Consider the following 20887-nt stretch of genomic DNA (forward strand, 5'->3'; position numbering starts at 1 on the left):
CCATTAAGCCTGGTTTTTTTATGAGAATTTGTGGTCTGCATTCCATTGTTCTCCTGCTCCCTCAGGGGTTCTCTGTTGTGCTCCCTATCAGGGCAGTCTTCGGTTGTGGCCGGCACCATCTAGTTCTTCTGGTCTCAGGATGATGCAGTCTCTAGTTCATGTAGCCCTTTCTGTCTCTTGGGCTCATAATTACCTTGTGACCTTGGTGTTCTTCATTCTCCTTTGATCCAGGTGGGCTGAGACTCATTGATGCATCTTAGATGGCCGCTTGCTAGCGTTTAAGAACCCAGACGCCACACTTCAAAGCTTCACCAAAATCTTACTTACCTGTTACATTGGTGATACTGTTCGATACTTTCCACATTCCATTGGATCACCTTTCTTTGGAATGGGCACAAATACGGATCTCTTCCATTCGGTTGCCCAGGTAGCTGTCTTCCAAATTTCTTGGCATAGACCAGTGAGCCCTTCTAGTGTTTTAGCTGTTTGTTGAAACATCTCAATTGGTACTTCCTTCAATTCCTGGAGTCTTGTCTTTCACCAGTGCCATCAGTGCAGCTTGGACTTCTCCTTTCAGTACCATTGGTTCTTGGTCATATGCTACCTCCTGAAATGGTTGGAAGTCAACCAGTTTTTGGTACAGTGACTCTGTGTGTTCCTTCCATCTTCTTTTGATGCTTCCTGTGTCATGCAGCATTTTGCACAGAGAATCCTTCAGTATCACAACTTGAGGCTTGGATTTTTTCTTCATTTCTTCCAGCTTGAGGAATGCTGAATGTGTTCTTCCCTTTTGGTTTTCTAACTCCAGGTCTTTGCACATTTCATTACAATACTTTGTCTTCTCGTTTGAAATCTTCTGTTCAGCTCTTTTCCTTGATCATTTTTACCATTTGCTTTAGTCACTCCATGTTCAAGAGCAAGTTTCAGAGTCTCTTCTGACATCCATTTTGGTCTTTTCTTTCTTTCCTGTCTTTTTAATGACCTTTTGCTTTCTTGGTGTATAATGTCCTTGATGTCATTCCACAACTTGTCTGGTTTTCGGTCATTGGTGTTCCGTGCGCCAAACCTCTTCCCAAGATGGTCTCCCTCCAAATTCAGATGTGATATACTCAGGGTCATACTTTGGCTCTCGTGGACTTGTTTTAATTTTCTTCAATTTCAACGGAACTTATATATGAGCAATTTTATTGATGATCTGTTGCAGTAGTCGGCCCCTAGCTTTTTACTGACTAATGATATTGAGTTTCTTCTTCGTCACATTCCACAGACCAGTCAGTTTGATTACTGTGTATTCTATCCAGTGAGGTGCACGTGTATAGCCAATGTTTATGTTGTTAAAAAAAGGTATTTGCAATGAATAATTTGTCGGTCTTGCAAAATTCTATCATGCAATCTCTGCAGTCTCGTTTCGAGACCATATTTTCCAACCACAGATCCTTCTTTTTTATTTCTAACTTTTGCATTTCAGTCACCAGTAATTATCAATGCATCTTGATTGCATGTTTGATCAATTTGAGCCTGCAGTTGTTGGTAAAAACTTTAATTTCTTCATCTTTGGCATTAGTGGTTGGTGTGTAAATTGAATATAGTCATACGAACTTGACTTCCTTGTATGGCATATGGATATTATCCTTTCACTGACAGCATTGTATTTCAGGACAAATCTTGGAAATGTTCTCTTAGACACTGAATGCAATGTTGTTCCTCTTCAATTTGTGATTCCCTGCATAGCAGACCATATGATTGTCTGATTCAAAAAGGCCAGCACCAGTCCATTTCAGCTCGTTAATGCCTAGGATTTGATCTTTATGTATTTCATTTTTGGTGACTTCCAATTTTCCTAGATTTATACTTTGTACAGTCCACGTTCTGATTATTAATGGATGTTAGCAGCTGTTTCTTCTCATTTTGAGTCATGCCACATCAGCAAATAAAGGTCCCAAAAGCTTCACTGCATCCACGTCATTAAGGTCAACTCTACTTTGAGGAGGCATCTTACCCAATGGTATTTTGAGTGCCTTCCAAACTGAGAGTTTCATCTTCCTGCACTGTCAGACACTCTATTCATAAGGTTTTCACTGGCCAGTTTTTTTTTTTTTTGAAGTGGATCACCAGGTCCTTCTTCTGAGCCTGTCTTCGTCTGGAAACTGCTGAAACCTGTCCACCATGGGTGACCCTGCTAGTATTTGAAGTACAGGTGGCATAACTTCCAGCATCACAGCAACACGCAAGCCACCACAGTGTGACAAACTGGCAGATGAGTGCTGGGTGTCCAGGATAATACCGTGTTTTTAATGTATAATCCATTATTTGTTCTCAATCCACGTACAAACAGTCGTAATATAAGAAATGGGAGTTTGTAGTTTTTAATGAGTATCCTTAAGTGTCCTTCTCTTACTTATAAGTCTGAAAGTTAAGTAAGAACCAGTGATATTGTGAGATACTGTGCTCTGTTGATTAAATAGAATGTTTTTTTATGGATTAGTGTATTCTTTAGAGAGTTTAAATACAAGATCGTACATATTTGACAGTAAGAATGTGAGTCCCTTTAAGCATACTTTTCATTGTAACTCTCATAGCAGCAGATCTATTTTGAAACACTGAGCCACAGTTGAGTTTTTCAGGCACTCAAGTATTTCATATAATCATTTTTTTTTAAAAAAAAAGCTTGTCTTATTTTATATACTGTGTATATGTGTGTAATTTTTAATCCTCACCTCATATAGTGCTATCTTAATTTGTCTTTGCAGTGTATATTTTAGGGCTGTGCCACGTATCCACCACTGATCACATTATACACTGGTTATTTTGTCCAGCATCCTCTCCCTTTATACAATCAGATCTTTTCTCTTTATTACCACTTGTTTTTAAGGAACTTGCTTCACTAACTCTCACCTGCGAAGGGCTCATTCCCTCTTTTAGTACTTACTTGCCTGGGTCTCTTTCCCAACTTGTTCTGGTTGATTTAGTTCCCCCTCCACCACCAGACTACCCCACTACCACTCTAAATGGTGGTTAAGTAACATGGCGTTTTCTGTTGTCAGTGATAATTCTCAACAACAGCTGGGGTGGTTTCCTGTAGGCTTTTCTTCCACAAGGCTTGGAGGACACACACCTGTTGTTGCTTCTCAGTTTTCTGCTGCCTTTGACAGGTTGGTGGTTTTTAAGCCCTGCCATCCCACCCTTTCATCCTCAATGCCAAAGTGTCTTTTATCCTTGTTCTGTAGAAGGGTAAAACCTTCCTTTTTGTTTAATAGTGACTCAAGTAGTGTGACCTGTCTCAGTTTCACAAGGGCAGAAACTTTTTTTTTTTTTTGTAATTTCAGGGGTAATCAGACTCTAGGGGACCGATTCTCACTAACCAAACTCCCTGGAGACTGATTTGTAAATCCACATACAAGATTATTAATTTACAGTGGGAGATATACCTATACAGAGATCTGCATAGAGCCCCCTCCTGGTCTACTCTGGAGACCACATTATAGATAAGAAGCATCCTTGGGGGTTGCCAAAAGGGAATTCACAGCAATTTACATAAAGGGTATTTATGGCCCTGATTTGGTGATCCTCAAGCTTTCCTAATACTTTTTGACCTTCATTACTTTGTTCTGCCTCTACCCTTTGCTTTTAATGTTGAAATCCTATAAAGAGAGTAAAAAGCCCACTTATCCTAGGTGCTGCTACCTCTCTAAAGCCTTTCTGAATCCCCGGCATTTTTTTTTTTTTCTTTTTTCCGTCTTTAGCACTTTGTGGACATCTCTTTTGGAATATTTGTGGCAGACTTTCTTGTTACAGATATATAGCTTATCTCCCCCACTAGATTGTAAGATCTTTGAGGACAGAGAACACATGGATTTTTCTGTTGTTTTAAAAGACCTTTCCTGACTACCCTATCTAAAAAAGTAGAATGTTTAGAAACCTTTAGGTTAACTTCAGCTTTTGATTTATTGTGAGATTTCTACTCTATGGCCCCCTGGTAGGAGGTATTTATAATCTTTTAAGTTTTTTTTTCTTTTAGATTTTTTTAAATTGAGATGGACTCACTACTAATTTCTTTGTCTTGCTATTATTGGAATCATATTTGGGACTCCAACCCCAAGGTACGTGATCCCTTGGGTTTTGTGATTTATATCTTACTTGAGTTGTTTTCTTTTTTTTTTTTTTGAGTTGTTTTCTTAGATTAGAAGCATTTGATGTTTCCTTTTCTGATTCTGAAGTAATGCATACCTATTTATGCATTAAACAAAATGTAGAAATTGTTTAAATAATATTAAGGAAAAAAATCATACCTGTAGTCTCACAACCTATTAGAAACTGCTGTTTATTTTTTTGTTACATATATAGTTTTTTAAATTTTTTTTAGGATATTAAAAAGTATAATTGAATTCATACTGTATTTTCAATTTCGAGTTTTGTTCTTTCATTTATATAGCAATTATTTTCTTTTATTATAAACTTTGTATTATGAGTGATTCTAATTTTCTTAGTGTTTTTCTATATTTTACACAAGTAACATGTTTGCTTTCATAATTGGAAAGAAAGTAATAAATGCTGTATAAGAAAACCTTATGAATATAATTTTTATTGACTGGATACTTTATTTAAGTGTTCTTTTGTTAGATATTATTTCAGATTTTAGGTTTATCATGCTGTGATGAGCATTTTTGTGAATAAACCCTTTTCTGTGTTTAGTATTATTTCCCAGGATTACCTGCAGAAGTGGTCTAATGGAAATATAAAGTGAGAAACCAAAACCAGTGCTTTCAAGTCGATTCCGACTCATAACGACCCTATAGGACAGATTGGAACTGCCAGCCCTTTGGTTAGCAGCCGTAGCACTTAACCACTATGCCACCAGGGTTTCCATGAAGTGAGAACATATTTAAAAACCAAACAAACCCATTGCCAGTCGAGTCAATTTCAACTCAGAGTGACCCTATAGACAGAATGGAACTGCCCTAGGGTTTGCAAGGCTGTAAATCTTTATGGAAGCCTACTGTTACATCTTTCTCCCACAGAGTGGCTGATGGGTTTCAACCTCTAATCTTGCAGTTAGCAGCTCTAGCGCTTAACTACTCTGCCACCAGAGCATATTTTAAGGTCCTTAATATATAGGAAATTTCATTTCTTTTTTTTTTTTTTTAATTCATATCAGTTTATCTCCAAACTAATCGTATGCGTATACTTAAGGAATGAGCTTATCTGGAGCCTGTGTTCTGCTAGGCACTTGACCTTTTTATTTTCACTTAATCCCTACAGACAATCCTTTGAGGTGCTTATTGTCCCTATTTATAGACAATGGGAAGTGAGGCTCAAAGAGGCTAAAGTATCTTGCTCTTGGCTATACAGCTAAGAAATGGGGGAGTTGAGATGCAAATCCAGATCTTTGCAAGTCCATCCTCTCTAAAAGCACTATATATGCTTGAGTTTTTATTCAGGTTATCCCTGAATACATTTTATTCAGGATGTTACAAAGTATTTAAAAAATTGGGGGTAATTGTTAGAAAGCTATCTCTTGAAAATCAAAGGAACCATAGAGAAAAAATTATTTTTTTTGTTTGAAAACAGGAGTATTCTAGGCATGCATTGTTCCCCATCTTAGATGTGACAATATCCCACAAGTTTGTAAAGTCATTTGTAATAGAGTTCAGATTTCATTTAGAAAGTAGGTAGGGAAATTGGAAATGAGAAGAACCTTGGCATTAAGTTTCTCTCTCTTTTACCCCCTCACAGTCATCACTTATCCTGTTGTTTTTATCTCTAATTTCTCAAATATACTTTCTGTTCATACAATCTTCCTATTGGTTTAGGTTCCTGTTGCGTTATTGCTTTGTAATTTAGTCTCCCTGCCTCCAGTTTCTTTCCTCTGTAATTTATTTTTCAAGCTGACCCCAAAGTTACTACTTTCCTTTTTAATGTTAATTATGTAATGTACGAATACATTCTTTTTAAAGAAAAGAATGATAAGGCTGAAATACTGTTAATTCTCCCATACTAATCTCTCTCCTCCCCGTCCCGAAATCAATTGGAGCTCTTTCCAAGTTAGTCCATTAGCTATGTATCTCATTCTTTTAAACTGCTCTATATTTTTCCATAGTATGAATAAGTTCTGTCTGTTTAGCCATTCACCTAATTATAAAATACTTTGTAATTTCTACTTTGATTTCCTATTTAAACTGAGTGTTAAGTTTTTTCCTCCCAAATGGCATCATCTTTCTAAAACATATTTTACCGTGTCACTGCCCATTGTCTCCTTTAAAACTATCAGTGACTCCCTCAGGACCTATAACAAGCAATATAAACTCAGATGCCTCCAGGGACCAGGCTTGTGAGAAACAGCTGGGTGAGAGACCAAACAGCTGGAGAGTGCAGGAACTGCCTAAAGATATTCAAATGTACATTTAAAAAAAAAACAAAAGCTGTGCTGGCCAAACAAGACACCTTTGCTAACAGGTTTCAACTTATCACCCATTAAGATGCCATGCAGAGCTCATTATAACCTACTTACTAGCCTCACCCTCTTCATAGACCCTCAGTTTTTTATTTTTCTCTGCCCTTGCACCCATTGGAAAGTCTTTCCCTCCATTCTCTGCTGGAAGAATGCAGCTTGTCCTTTAAGACCCAGCTGAGATGCTACTACCTCTTCTGTAAAACCATTCTAGTTTCCCGAGGCAGGTGCCTTCTCTAGCCTAACATGGTATGTTGTTCATATCTTTATCATCACCCTTATTACATAAAAAAAAAAAAAAAAAAATAGTTCTGTAATAATTTCTGTACCTCTCTGTTGGTTCATCTAGGCTGTGGGTCCCTCCTGCCAAATGCTACCATATTCACCTTGATATTCTGGGCCCTGGCAAGTGCTATGTGTATAAGAGGAATTCTTTGTGTTTTTGTTGAGTGAATGAATGTATGAATAATGTTATTACTTGTAAGAATGTCCTTGGGGAAAGCAGAATCCAAACTGCTGATGATTACATGACAAACACATAGCCCTAAATTACTCAGATTACCATCTGATTTTATCTATCAGAAGGTAACTTAATTGATTTTCTAAGACTTGTTTGACTTTAATGTCACTAAAATGAGTATAAATCATGTTTAAGCCGTAAAGAAAAATTTTAAACGAAAGCCAAGAGTTTTAACACTAGCTTTCCTGAACTATTGAAATACTTTACATCCAGTCCTTAGTTTCCAGCTATAGTATGTGCAGTACTGTTTGCAACTTTTACTTTAATAGTAGAAATCTAATCCAACTTAAAAAAAAAAAACTCAAACTGTTCAGTTCTAGTCCATTCAGATTACCAGCCTCGCTTAGTCATCTCTGACTCAATCCAACCACTACCGTATTGATGTTTGTTAGATTATATTACTTCTTCTGTGTCTTGTGGCCTTACCACTACCGTTTTAAGAGTACATGTTCTGTGTGCTTTGGTATTAAATGGTTGCTTTGCCTAGTACATTCTAACTCCTTCCATTTTTCTAGCTAGGAGGTGAGCGGACTGCTAGGACCAGAATTAAGCCTTACTGCCAGAAGAACGTTTTTACATGTATACACATTCCATATCGCTCTCAAAACAAATTCATATCATTAACTTGAAGCTGTTGCTTGATCCCAGAATGTATAGTGCTGTGGTTGTTGTCAAGTTAATACTTTATTCCATATCCTTTGCCCAGGCAGGTTAAGAGATAATTGCACTTAAACTAGGCGAAATCTCGCTTCCAAATATTTCAGCTTTACCCTGATGTTTCCAGATAAGTGATGATAAGATTCTTGAGTGTTAACTTTTTAAATGATTAGTTCAAGTTCTTATGTACCATGAATAAAATCGTTACAGCGTTAGCATAATGAGCTTTTTTAGTGTTGGGTTCTTGAATTTTAGTTTATGGTCTGTGTTCACATGTTGGTGTGACTTAGAATTTTATGATTCCTATATTGATTTTTAGAGTGGTTGGCAGGTGAGAAATGTAGCATGGCACCCAGCCGTCAGTCACCATGGAACCTCAGCCTCTGGTTTTCTGAGTGATGCCCAGAAGAGTGCTGTGTCACTCGGTTAGACCCAGCCTGGGCATTGAACAAGCCGTGCTCCTTTTCATGGCTTGCAGGGTCTTGTCTGTCCTCCAGCCCTCACCGCCACCTCACTTCAATGTATCTTTGTAATGATACCACTCTTCTCTTAGTCTCTGGTTCACGATCCTAGTCATTTTTTATTTCTCCTTAGCACCACATCCAGCCTCATGAAGGCTTGGTGATAGAAGGTTCATAGATCCTGGCCTCTGACAAAGAAGAAACTCTCCCATTCTGTTAAGAGTTAAAGAGGAAAAGAGGCTTATTGAAGGAATAGTAACTGGAGCTGGGCGGCACTGAGTGAGATTACAGAGTGCTCTGAAACCGCACGGAGCAAGGGGTTTTTATATAGGAGATTCATCATGGACAACATGACCAAAAACATTTAGAAATAACTTGTTTTTCAACTATTTTCTAAATACCAGCTAATCTACAGACTTCTTGAAGTCAGCCCCTATCTCTCAGGAACACGGGGCAGTTCGCACAAGCATTCTTTCCAAGAGTAGCTGCAGTCTACCTCTCCCTTCTCTATCCTCTCTGAGTCAGTGCAGATTAACTCATTACTTGTGAACTCCACTCCAGCGCCTCTTATTTTCCAGGTATGCTAGCACCAGATTGGTTCAGAATCCAAGCCATTTTTTAATTCTCCTTACTTCCATATCCAGCCAGTCAACAAGGCTTGGTAAGAGAAGGCTCCTAGATCCTGGTCTCATTGCTCCCATCCTGGGTCATGTGGGAACCCCTTTCCTCCTTCCCCACTACTCTAATCCATCTACACCCACTACCAGCTGATTTTTCCTAAAACCAGCTGCTCTGATTACGTCTTGACCCTGGACAGAAACTTTGTAAAGGCAATTGTGCACAAATGCAGACACACACATATGCCTCCCATTGTCAGCTGGATGTAGTTCAGATTTTTTATCTCAGTATTCAAGGCCTTCTCTATCAACCCCTCATCTTTTTAGGCTCATCTCCACTGCTTCCTCACTTTGTGCCATAGTTTCTTAACCATCCCAGAACCTGAGTGGTACTTTTGTTGGCCTCAGCTTCTACCAGTCACTCTGAACACCCGACGTGATCTCTCCTGCCTCTGAGTATCCACCATACTTTATTTCTATTTATTATATGGCATATTATTGTCCAAATAGTGCTTTACAACTGACCAAGACTTGAGGAGGGAAAAGTGACTTGTCCAAGTTTAAATATAGAGAGTGAAGCTGAGATTCAGATCCAAACTTGCTGGAACAAAAACCCTAAGCTTTGTTTATTATGCTAGTACAGTGAAACCTGTGAGCTGGAACTCGACAGGGACTGCCTTGTTTTTTCGAGTCTTGCACGTTTTCCACCTTTGAGGGGGTGCAGTCTTACCACTATTCTGCTGCTCTCTCTTAGTGGAAAATATTTTAGTTTTCCTTCTCTGATGGATCTCCACCTTACACAGGTTTTACTGCAGTACCTTTTGTGCCTGAATCGCCATTTAAATGTAATTTTGAATACATCAGTCTTTCCATTTGCTTGTAAGTTACTCGAAGGCAGTGACTATGTCTTATTCCCCTAGAACGTGTGTGCTTATATAAATGAGCTCATTCATATATTAAATATAGTACAGTTCAGTGGTCTCTTCTTTCTCTGTAAGAATCATGCTTCCCTTCCCTGAGTCTTGCTTCCCGATCATACTTTAAGTACATATGAAGCATACTTGATGTATTATAAATGACAAAACTAGAGCTTTATATGTTGTTGCTGTTAGGTGCCGACGAGTCAGTTCCGACTCATAGCTACCCTGTGTACTATAGAACCAAACACTGCCCAGTCCTGTGCCATGCTCACAATCGTTGTTACGCTTGAGCCCATTGTTGCAGCCACTGTGTCAGTCCATCTCGTTGAGGGTCTTCCTCTTTTTCAATGACTCTCTGCTTTATCAAGCATGATGTCCTTCTCTAGGAACTGATCCGTCCTGACAACATGTCCGAAGTATGTAAAACATAGTTTCTCCATCCTTGCTTCCAAGGAGTGTTCTGGTTGTACTTCGTCTAAGACAGATTTGTTTGTTCTTTTGACAGTCCATGGTATATTCAGTATTCTTGGCCAACACTGCAGTTCAGAAATCTCAGTTCTCCTTCAGTCTTCGTTATTCACTGTCTAGCTTTTGCGTGCATATGATGTGATTGAAAATACCACAGCTTGGGTCAGGCACACCTTAGTCTTTTGCAGCAAATTTGCCCGGTGCAATGCGTCTTTTGATTTCTTGACTGCTGCTTCCATGGGTGTTGATTGTGGATCCAAGTGAAATGAAATCCTTGACAACTTCAGTCTTTTCCCCATTTATCATGGTGTTGCTAGAGCTTTATATAATGAATTTAATTTCTGGAATAACTTTTTAGCAATGCACTTAATTTGCAGGTATTTATTACCTGTGAAGAGATCAAGCTTAATGCTGTGCTACAGAGCTATGGTTCAATACTTTTCAAGTAGGTCATTGTTAGATGCCATCGAGTCACTTCCGACTAATAGCGACCCTGTTTACAACAGAACAAAACACTGCCTGGTCCTGCACCATCCTCACAGTCATTGCTATGTTTGAGCCCATTCTTGCACCCACTGTCAACCCACCTTGTTGAGGGTCTTTTTTGCTAACTGTCTACCTTACAAAGCATTATGTTCTTCTCCAGGGACTGGTCCCTCCTGATAACATGTCCAAAGTACATGACATGAAGTCGCATCATCCTCACTTCCAAGGAGTGTTCTGGCTGTACTTCTTCTCAGACAGACCTCTTCCTTCTTCTGGCAGTCCATGGTATATTCAGTATTCTTCACCAGTACCGGAATTCAGATGTTTCTGTTCTTCTTTGTTCTTCCTCATCATTGTCCAGCTTTCGCATGCATATGATGCGATTGAAAATATGGCTTCGGTCAGATGCACCTTAGTCCTCAAAGTGACATCTTTGCTTTTGAACTCTTTAAAGAGGCCTTTTGCAGCAGATTTGCCTGATGCAATGTATCATTTGATTTTTTTTTTGGCTGTTGCTTCCGTGAGCATTGATTGTGGATCCAAGTAAAGTGAAATCCTTGACAACTTCAGTCTTTTCTCCATTTATCATGATGTTGCTTATTGGTCCAGTTGTGAAGATTTTTGTTTTCTTTATGTTGGAGCGTAACCCATATTGAGGGCTGCAGTCTTTGCTCTTCATCAGTAAGAGTTTCAGGTCCTCTTCACTTTCAGCAAGCAAGGTTGTGTCATCTGTATATTGCAGGTTGTTAATGAGTCTTCTGCCAGTCCTGATGCCACATTCTTCTTCATATAGTCCAGCATCTCACCTTATCTGCCCAGCATACATATGGAGTAAATACGGTGAAAGGATACAACCTTGACGCACACCTTTCCCGACTTTAAACTATGTGGTGTCCCCTTGTTCTGTTCAACTGACTGCCTCTTGGTCTATGTACAGGTTCTGCATGATGACAATTAAGTGTCCTGAAATTCCCATTCTTTGCAGTGTTATCCACAATTTATTATGATCCACACAGTTGAATGCCTTTGCATAGTCAGTAAAACACAGGTAAACATCTTTCTGGTATATTCTACCTTCAGCCGAGATCCATCTGACATCAACAGTGATATCCCTCGTACCACATCCTCTTCTGAATTCACCTTGAATTTCTGGCAGCTCTCTGTTGATATACTGCTGCAACCGTTTTTGAATTACCTTCAGCAAAATTTTACTTGCATGTGATATTAATGATATTATTTGATAATTTCTGCATTCTGTTGGATCACCTTTCTTTGGAATTGGCACAGATATGAATCTCTTCCAGTTGGTTGGCCACGTAGCTGTTTTCCAAATGTCTTGGCATAGACAAGTGACGTAAGTGACCTCCAGCACTGCATCTGTTTGTTGAAACATCTCAATTGGTATTCCATTAATTTCTGGAGCCTCGTCTTTCACCGGTGCCTCCAGTGCATCTTTGACTTCTTCCTTCAGTACCATTGGTCCTTGATCACATACTACCTCCTGAAATGATTGAATGTTAACCAATTCTTTTTGGTACAGTGACTCTGTATATTCCTTCTTTTTTGATGCTTTCTGTGTCATTCTATATTTTGCCCATAAACCCAACAAACATGTTGCCATGGAGTCAATTCCAACTGATATTGACCCTATAGGACAGAGTAGAACTATCCCGTAGGCTTCTAAGTATCAGCTGGTGGATTCGAACTGCTGACCTTTTGATTAGCAACTGAGCTCTTAACCACTGTGCCGCCAGAGCTCCATTTTGCCCATAGTACCCTTCAGTATTGCAACTTGAGGCTTGAATTTTTTCTTCAATTCTTTCAGCTTGAGAAATCCTGAGAATGTTCTTCCCTTTTGGTTTTCTAACTCCAGGTCTTTGCACATTTTATTATAATACTTTGTCTTCTCAAGCCGCCGTTTGAAATCCTCTGTTCAGCTCTTTATTTCATCATTTCTTCCATTCTCTTTAGCTACTCTGCATTCAAAAACGAGTTTCAGAGTCTTCTTCTGACATCTGTTTTGATCATTTCTTTCCTGTCTTTTTAATGACCTTTTGCTTTCTTCATGTATGATGTCCTTGATATCCTCACACAACTTGTCTGGTCTTCAACCATTAGGGTTAATCACATTAAATCTACTCTTGAGATGGTCTCTAAAATCAGGTGGGATATACTCAAGGTCATTTTGGCTCTCATGGACTTGTTTTAATATTCTTCATCTTCCACTTGAACTTGCCTATGAGCATTTGATGGTCTGTTGCACAGTAGGCCCCTGGAGTTGTTCTGACTGATGATACTGAGCTTCTCCATCATCTCTTTCCACAGAAGTAGTTGATTTGATTCCTGTGTTTTCTATCAGGTGAAGTCCACGTATATAAAAAAAATTTTTTTTTATTTATTTATTTTTTATATATATAGTCGTAGTTTATGTTATTGAAAAATGGTATTTGCAACAAATAAGTCGTTGGTCTTGCAGAAAACTGTCGCGTGATCTCCAGGGTCATTCCTATCACCAAGGCTGTATTTTCCAACTGTAGATCCTTCTTTGTTTCCAACTTTTGCATTCCAGTCGCCATTCGTTATCGGTGCATCTTGATTGCATGTTTGATCAATTTCAAACTGTAGATGCTGGTAAAAATCTTCAATTTATTCATCTTTGGCATTAGTGCTTGGTGCTTAAACATGAATAATATTTGTATTAACTGTCTTCCTTTTAGGCATTTGAATATTATCCTACCACTGGCAGCATAGTTCTTGAAATATTCTTTTTGAGGATGAATGCAATGCCATTCCTCTTCAATTTGTCATTCTCGGCATAGTAGACCATATGATTGTCTGATTCACAAAGGCCAATACCAGTCCATTTCAGCTTACTAATGCCTAAATGTTGATCTTTATGTGTTCCATTTCATTTTTCATGACTTCCTATTTTCCTAGATTCATACTTCATAGATTCCATGTTCTGATTATTAATGGATATTCGCAGCTGTTTCTTCTCGTTTTGAGTCATGCCACATCAGTAAATGAAGGTTCTGAAGTTTTACTCCATCTACGTCATTAAGGTCAACTCTACTTTGAGGAGGCAGCTCTTCTCTATTTGAGTGGTATTTTTGAGTGCCTTCCAACCTGAGGGGCTCATCTTCCAGCACTGTATCAGATAATGTTCCGCTGCTATTGATAAGGTTTTCACTGGCCAGTTTTTTCAGAAGTAGACCCCTAGGTCCTTCTTCCTAGTCTATCTTAGCCTGGAAGCTCTGCTGAAACCTGTCTATCATGGGTGACCCTACTTGTATTTTTAAATACTAGCGGCATAGCTTCCAGCATCACAGCAACACACAGGTCACCACACTACAACAAACTGACAGACACATGGTGGCTTTTCAAGTATAAGTATCATGAGTTTTCATGTAACTGTAATTATAATTTTTATGTTGGTTAGATGAGAACATACATGCTGACAAAAACTATTGTGAATTCAGTAATGGTTTTGAATTTTATTCATCATATAATCTACATATATTTGAAAATAATAGTACATACATGTGCAAAACAATGTATTCAGTCTATAAGAAGTGCATGGTACGCTAGAATTTATGGATCTTCCTAATAACTCTCCAGTTCCCTGTTGAGAGTTACTGGAATTCTAGTGTGACCTACATCACTCCTTGTTGCTTCTAGGAAGCTTCATGTGAGAAATTTCTTATATAGCCAAGTGAATGGGAAAGCTTTGCTTTCTTGAGTAATTGCTCTATGTTTTTCTTTTGCACAGTGATAACTGTGAGACTGACCTTCCTGCCATTTTCAGGTTGGCCTTTGTGAAGCTCAGAGACAGATGTGTCACTCAATCATAGCAGTTGTGTAAATCCTTATTGCTTGCTTAATTTTCCTTTTTTTCACTTGGATAGTGACATTTTGTTGAAATTTATTTTCCTTGGCCCTGATTTTTAATTTATCTTTTGCCATTTTATTGCATATGTTTTCCAAAAGTCAACTAAAATTCTTCGAAGGTAAAAACCAGTTGCCATTGAGTTGACTCTGACTCCTGGTGGCCCCATGTGTGTTAAAGTAGAACTGTGCTCCATAGATTTCTACTCTGACACACATGGGGTCACCAGGAGTCAGAGTGGACTCGAAGAAAACTGGTTTGAAGATGAAATACAATCTAAATAAATGAATGCTCAAGCTTTTATGTGACCACCTATATGTTAGGCACTAGACATATATATTCTGAATAGTGTTAACTATATGTTTATGATCTTGCTCTTTTTTTGTGTGTGTGCTTTAAGTGAAAGTTTACAAATCAAGTCAGTCTCTCATTCAAAAATTTGTATAAACCTTGCTATATACTCCTAATTGCTTCCCCCTAATGAGACAGCATACCCCTTCCCTCCACCCTCTCTTTTCGTGTCCATTGCACCAGCTTCTGACCCCCTCTGCCCTCTCATCCCCCCTCCAGGTAGGAGATGCCAACATAGACTCATGTGTCTACTTGATCCAAGAAGCTTATTCTTCACCAGCATCATTTTCTATCCCATTGTCCAGTCCAGTCCCTGTCTGAAGAGTTGGCTTTGGGAATGGTTCCTGTCTTGGGCTAACTGAAGATCTGGGGACCATGACCACTGGGATCCTTCTAGTCTCTGTCAGACCATTAAGCCTGGCCTTTTTATGAGATTTGGGGTCTGCATCCTACTGTTCTCCTGCTCCCTCAAGGGTTCTCTGTTGTGTTCCCTGTCAGGGGAGTGAGTCATTGGTTGTAGCCGGGCACCATCTAGTTCTTCTGGTCTCAGGCTGATGTAGTCTCTGCCTTATGTGGCCCTTCTGTCTCTTGGGCTCATAATTACCTTCTGTCTATGGAGTTCTTCATTCTCCTTTGCTCCAGGTGGGTTGAGACCAATTGATGCATCTTAGATGGCTGCCTGCTAGCGTTTAAGACCCCAGATGCCACTCTCCAAAGTGGGATGCAGAATGTTTTCTTAATAGATTTTATTATGCCAGTTGACTTAGATGTCCCCTGAAACCATGGTCCCCAAACCCCCACCCCTGCTGTGCTGGCCTTCGAAGGACAGTTTATTCAAGAAACTTCTTTACTTTTGGTTTAGTCCAGTTGTGCTGACCTCTCTTGTATTATGTTGTCTTTCGCTTTACCTAAAGTAGTTCTTATCTACTATCTAATTAGTGAATACCCCTCTTCCTCCCTTCATCCCTCCCCCATCTCGTAACCATCAAAGAATATATTCTTCTCTTTTTAAACTATTTCTCGAGTTCTTATAATAGTGGTCTTATATAATATTTGTCCTATATCTTGCTCTTTATTCTGTATTGAATCATGTTCAGAAGTCAATTTATAGAGAAAAAGCCCAATCTAAGCATAATATTTATTTTTTAAATGTTGTTTCATTTGACATGAATCACTTTCAGAAACTCTTTATGATGTCCAAAAAGTGGAGTGACTCTACTGGGAGGAAGCAAAGCACTGTTGTAGCTACAGCATGTCTCAGCTAGCAGATATGAGATCATGCTGGCAGTGACACTTAAAAAATCTGCAAGCAGGAGTAGGAGGGCAAGATGTTTTTTTTTCAATACAGTTCCTTTTGAATTTTGTACCATGTGCACATATCACCTTTTTTTTTAATTAATAAAAGAAGTCTATAGTCATTTTCAGTAGAAATGTAAAAGATTTCTCTTCCTATTAGATTATGAGCTCCTTGAGACCAGGAAGTGTGCCAGATTCCTCTATGTATTTCTGAACCTAGCACAGTGACTTATACATCCTAAGCCCCCAGCTAGCATGTATAGATGTGAGCAGGAAACTAAAAGTTACAAATTTCATTAGGGACATGGCTAAAAGTTATTGAGTGATTATGGGTAGCTCATGTTCCTTTACTTCTTTCCCTTCTTCTCATAGTGGGGCTGAGAATCAGCTTTCTGGCTCTCAGAAGTATAATCAATTTTATTGAAATCCATTAAAAGAACTTAAAAACAAGTTAGTAGAATTTTTTCCAGTTATTTGTTCAAAGCATAGGATTTACATTTGTTTATAGGTTATAGTGTGGGATTTTTCCAAATGTGACTTGCAAACTCCTTTTCTTTTTTTAACAGATATTTGTAGAATTTGATGGCTGTAACTGGAAGCAACACTCCTGGGTTAAAGTTCATGCTGAAGAAGTTATTGTGCTTCTGCTGGAAGGGTCACTTGTATGGGCACCCCGGAAGGATCCAGTCCTCCAAGGCACTAGAGTCTCAATTGCACAGTGGCCAGCCCTGGTGAGTGTCTCTTATGGGTTAGGGACAGAGTTGACTTTACTCCTGTACTGTACTTGTGGTATCCACTCAGCAGCTGAACTCTTGAGGAAATTTCTTGTCCTTAACACCCTTTTATTCTGAATTACCAAAGCAAAAATTAGGAGAAATCTTTTCTCCAGTGTCCTCTGAAACCTTATAATATTAAATATTTGATACTTTTTTCTCTATAAAGAATTTTTTCACCTCTAGTCTTTTTTCATAGCAAGGTTTTGAAAGTGTTCGTAATCCTTAAATTTTTTTTTTTTTTAATCAAGTTGTGTTTTATGAAGTGAAACAAATAGTGGTATGAAATTTAATTCTTAGTATCTATTTGTTTCTATCTATCCTGTTAGCAAAGTATAGGTATAAATGGTCACATTAAAAAAAAAAAATCTGATTCTTCTGTGGCTAGTCAAATTAAATAAATGATATTCAAAACAAATATTATCTACCTATTGGTTGAACATTTTACCACTTTCTAAACTGTCATCTTTTGTTTAAGGCCACCTTCCAACCGAACTTTTAAAGGAAACTTTTTATAGAATGTATTTGGGACTTCTTAGGTGAATTTTGTAGGCTATTTATGTAATAGTAATATGAATTTACCCATGTATATTGTATATTATTTATTTATTATTTTAGAAATCTCACCAAGAATTGAGGCACTCTAGAAATGATGAAGGTGTAACTCTTATTCTGGAAATTAACTGTAATTTAACCCCTTTGAAGCCTACCAAGATTAGTTCGATCCCTAGGGAGAATGAGGAAATTTTCATTCCTCTTGTCCTTTTTAGCCATGAAAAGGAGTATTGAGCTGATTTTCTGTTATAGTTTGCTTCCTGTGATTATTTGAGGGGCAGGTGCCAGCTTGGGCATGTTTCCAAGGACTTAAGCTTTAGCTTATCTGTATAGAGCCGTGGTGGTATAGTGGTTAAGAGCTCGGCTGTTAACCAAAAAGGTTGGCAGTTCGAATCTACCAGGTGCTGCTTGGAAACCCCGTGGGGCATCTCTAGTCTGTCCTGTGGGTCACTATGAGTCAGAATCAACTCAACAGTAACAGGTTTGGTTTGGTTTTTTCTATATTTACTGGAGTAGAAGGTATTAATAATTGATATTTCTTTCAAGTTAGAGATTCGATTGAATTAGAATTTTTTTTCTTTTGCAAGTTCTAATCAATTTCTTTTCATTATGCTTTACAGACTTTCACTCCACTAGTAGATAAATTGGGTTTGGGTTCTGTGGTTCCAGTTGAATACCTTTTGGATCGAGAGCTTCGCTTCCTGTCAGATGCTAATGGGTTGCATCTGTTCCAGGTACTTAAACGTGCTCTAGTCCAGAGCCTTGTTATTTCTTTCCTTGGTAGTTTCTTTGTTGATATAAATATGAGGTGTTTCTTTTACCGTTGAAACAGATACTTCCTCCAATAATTTCCATGTACCGTTGAAAGTTTCTGTGTTCCCTTGAAAAGTACGTTTAGTGGCTGAGACTTTTTCCTCTTCTGAACACCCCACCCCACTTCACCCCAAAACCACCCAGAACTTAAGACCACAATTCTAAGCATCTCTGTAAAAGAGGTGGCTTCCTTAAAGGTGACTACTTCTGTAACTTGAGTCTGAAGGGGCCTATGCTTATGTTGGTGGCAGGATAGGCTGGGAGTTCGGGCTGGTTCCGAGCAGCATGAAAGATTTAAGAGCTTAGGTATATCTTTAGTTACAAAGAGAAAGGGGTAAGTTGGTAGTTTAAATAAAATAACATCTGAGTTGGAGTTTCAGAATTTAAGGAAGATAGAAAGTTGAGATTATTTTGTTTAATGAAGTATTTCTCACTTGTAAGAGTTGCTGCCCAACAGTTAAAAATTGAGAGATTTGTAAGAGTTTGTCATGTTCTGTGGGATATTAATATTTATTTCTTATTGATACGTTTTGTTCCCTCCCAAAGGCAAACAGCCTTCCTTTATTCATCTTTATAATTCCAGTGCTTGTATGTAGTAGGCACTCAGAATGTTGAATAAGTAAATATCAAAATAAATAAAAATATTTACATGGATTAAAATGTTTAGTGGGCAAATAAGTATGGGAAACACTGGCCAAAGTAGATTTCTTTGCTACATGACTTCTCAAAGCCTATACTATGCTATTGTATGTAGAAAGTTACATAATGTTAATTATGTCTAATTGATCCTGGCATCCTTAGTTTTTGCAGACCGTCTCATGAGACTAGGTTTCTAGAGAACATTCCTTAGCAAATGCTGATGTGGAGCCTCTTGGGGGTATGGTTTTTCTCATCTGGTGAGATGCCATTGCTAATCATTTTAATATTCAGTTGTTTTCTTCCTTTATCTTTACCAGATGGGAACAGATAGCCAAAACCAGATTCTTTTGGAACATGCTGCACTGAGAGAAGCAGTTAATGCTTTGATCAGTGACCAAAAACTACAAGAGATATTCAGCCGAGGTAAGAACAGGTAGTCTTTTGTCCTTGAATTCTGAATCAGGTGAATGAGAAGAGCGATAGAGTGGGACACCTTAAACATTTGTGCATATTTCCTTTTTTGTGAGTAGAGTTAATGAGTATTTCCACTTAGCTGGATCTCTAGAATAGACTGGAAAAATGAGATCTCACTCAGATTAGTATTACTTCTTCATGCTGTATTTCATAATACACAGTGTTGGTGTGGGTTTTGTTTTTCATTTCTTAACTCTTTATTAAGAACTTACCATGTACTAGACACATGCTAAGGCACTGGGGATACAGCCATGAGCTAGAAAATTTCTACCCAAAGTGAATTTACTGTCTGTGAAGTGTTCAAGGACTAAGGACTATTAACACCAATAAATAACAACTTAGAGTACAAGGTATATTCATAAAGCAACAGGCTTATTCACATTAATACCAAAAAAACCCCAAACCCGTTGCCATCAAGTCAATTCCAACAGAGAGCGACCTTATAGGAGAACTGCTCCATAGAGTTTCTAAGGAACGCCTGGTGGATTCGAACTGCTGACCTTTTGGTTAGCAGCCGTAGCACTTAACAACTACGCCACCAGTTTTTCCATTCACATTAATAGCATGTTATTATTAAGAATGAAAACAACAAATTGTTAGCTTTTTGCAGTTCAGGTACAGGTTTTGCCCAGGATTCTACACAAAGGGCAGACTATTCATTTATCCTTCCCTTCATGTTGCACAACCACTTTTCTTCCTTTCTGGGCTTCATAATAACTGATTTTCAGTGAAACAGGGTCTTTGGTAAAAATAAATTTAAACAGGTGAAGGTAGGAAAACTGATCTACTTGGGGAAGGAGGATATCAGGATAAAATGATATTTAATAAGGAAAGATATGGAAGAAGAAAATGTAAGGAAAAATTGGTAGGAGGAGAGAAGAAAATTGAGTGGACAGAATGATGGGTGGGGATGTATGTAGAGAAAAATTAAGCTAATTATAGCTCCAAGAGAGAATAATCTAAAGTCAGTAATGATCTAGCTACGTAGTCTTGAATGTACAAGACATGCAGGAAGAAGAGCAAATCTGCCCTTCTTGGAGAATCAGCTAGAATTGCAGGATAACATGACCTGCTGTTACAGTAATATCTTTGAAGCTCTGTGTCCTAGGAAGACTGGTGCTATGTTTGTTCAGACTATTACTAATGCAGAGGCTGAAACCCCATAAATTGGACTCTGTCCACTGTTACTGAAAGCCAGATAGCAGACTACAAACGGTTGTATATCATTCCTGTGGTCACTTAACATAATAGTGCATTTAGTTTAGTGGCCTCCCATTTTTTTTTATGTACGTGTCAGGTACATTTCCATACTACATTTAATTTTTAATTTCTAAATTTCCTTTCCTCCTTGCATTACTTCCTGAATTGGAAGATTGAGACAAAGTGGAATCAGGGGTTTGGGAAATTCTGAGGAATCTTCAGATAACTGGAGTTTACAAAGGTCACTGGGCAAAACCATTCATGTTTTTAAATTGCGAAGTATGGTAAATATGGAATTGACCATTTATTCATCTCTGTACAAG

General features: G+C 38.3%; 1 protein-coding gene across 3 annotated transcripts in view; it reads left to right on the plus strand.

Annotated features, from left to right (window-relative positions):
• The window catches only part of KDM3B (lysine demethylase 3B), a 77812-nt gene that overhangs the window by 6504 nt on the left and 50421 nt on the right, over positions 1 to 20887 (plus strand). For 2 of the 3 annotated variants that reach the window (XM_003404522.3, XM_023549407.2), the window contains exons 2-4: positions 16677 to 16841; positions 18059 to 18172; positions 19208 to 19313. In XM_003404522.3, coding sequence (XP_003404570.1) covers positions 16677 to 16841; positions 18059 to 18172; positions 19208 to 19313 — 385 coding nt within the window. Of the gene's footprint in view, positions 1 to 2650; positions 4101 to 16676; positions 16842 to 18058; positions 18173 to 19207; positions 19314 to 20887 lie in introns of those variants that run through there. The other variant, XM_010590970.3, reaches the window with a different exon arrangement.

Source organism: Loxodonta africana, chromosome 2 (genome assembly GCF_030014295.1).
Source record: "Loxodonta africana isolate mLoxAfr1 chromosome 2, mLoxAfr1.hap2, whole genome shotgun sequence".
NCBI classification, from domain to species: domain Eukaryota; kingdom Metazoa; phylum Chordata; class Mammalia; order Proboscidea; family Elephantidae; genus Loxodonta; species Loxodonta africana.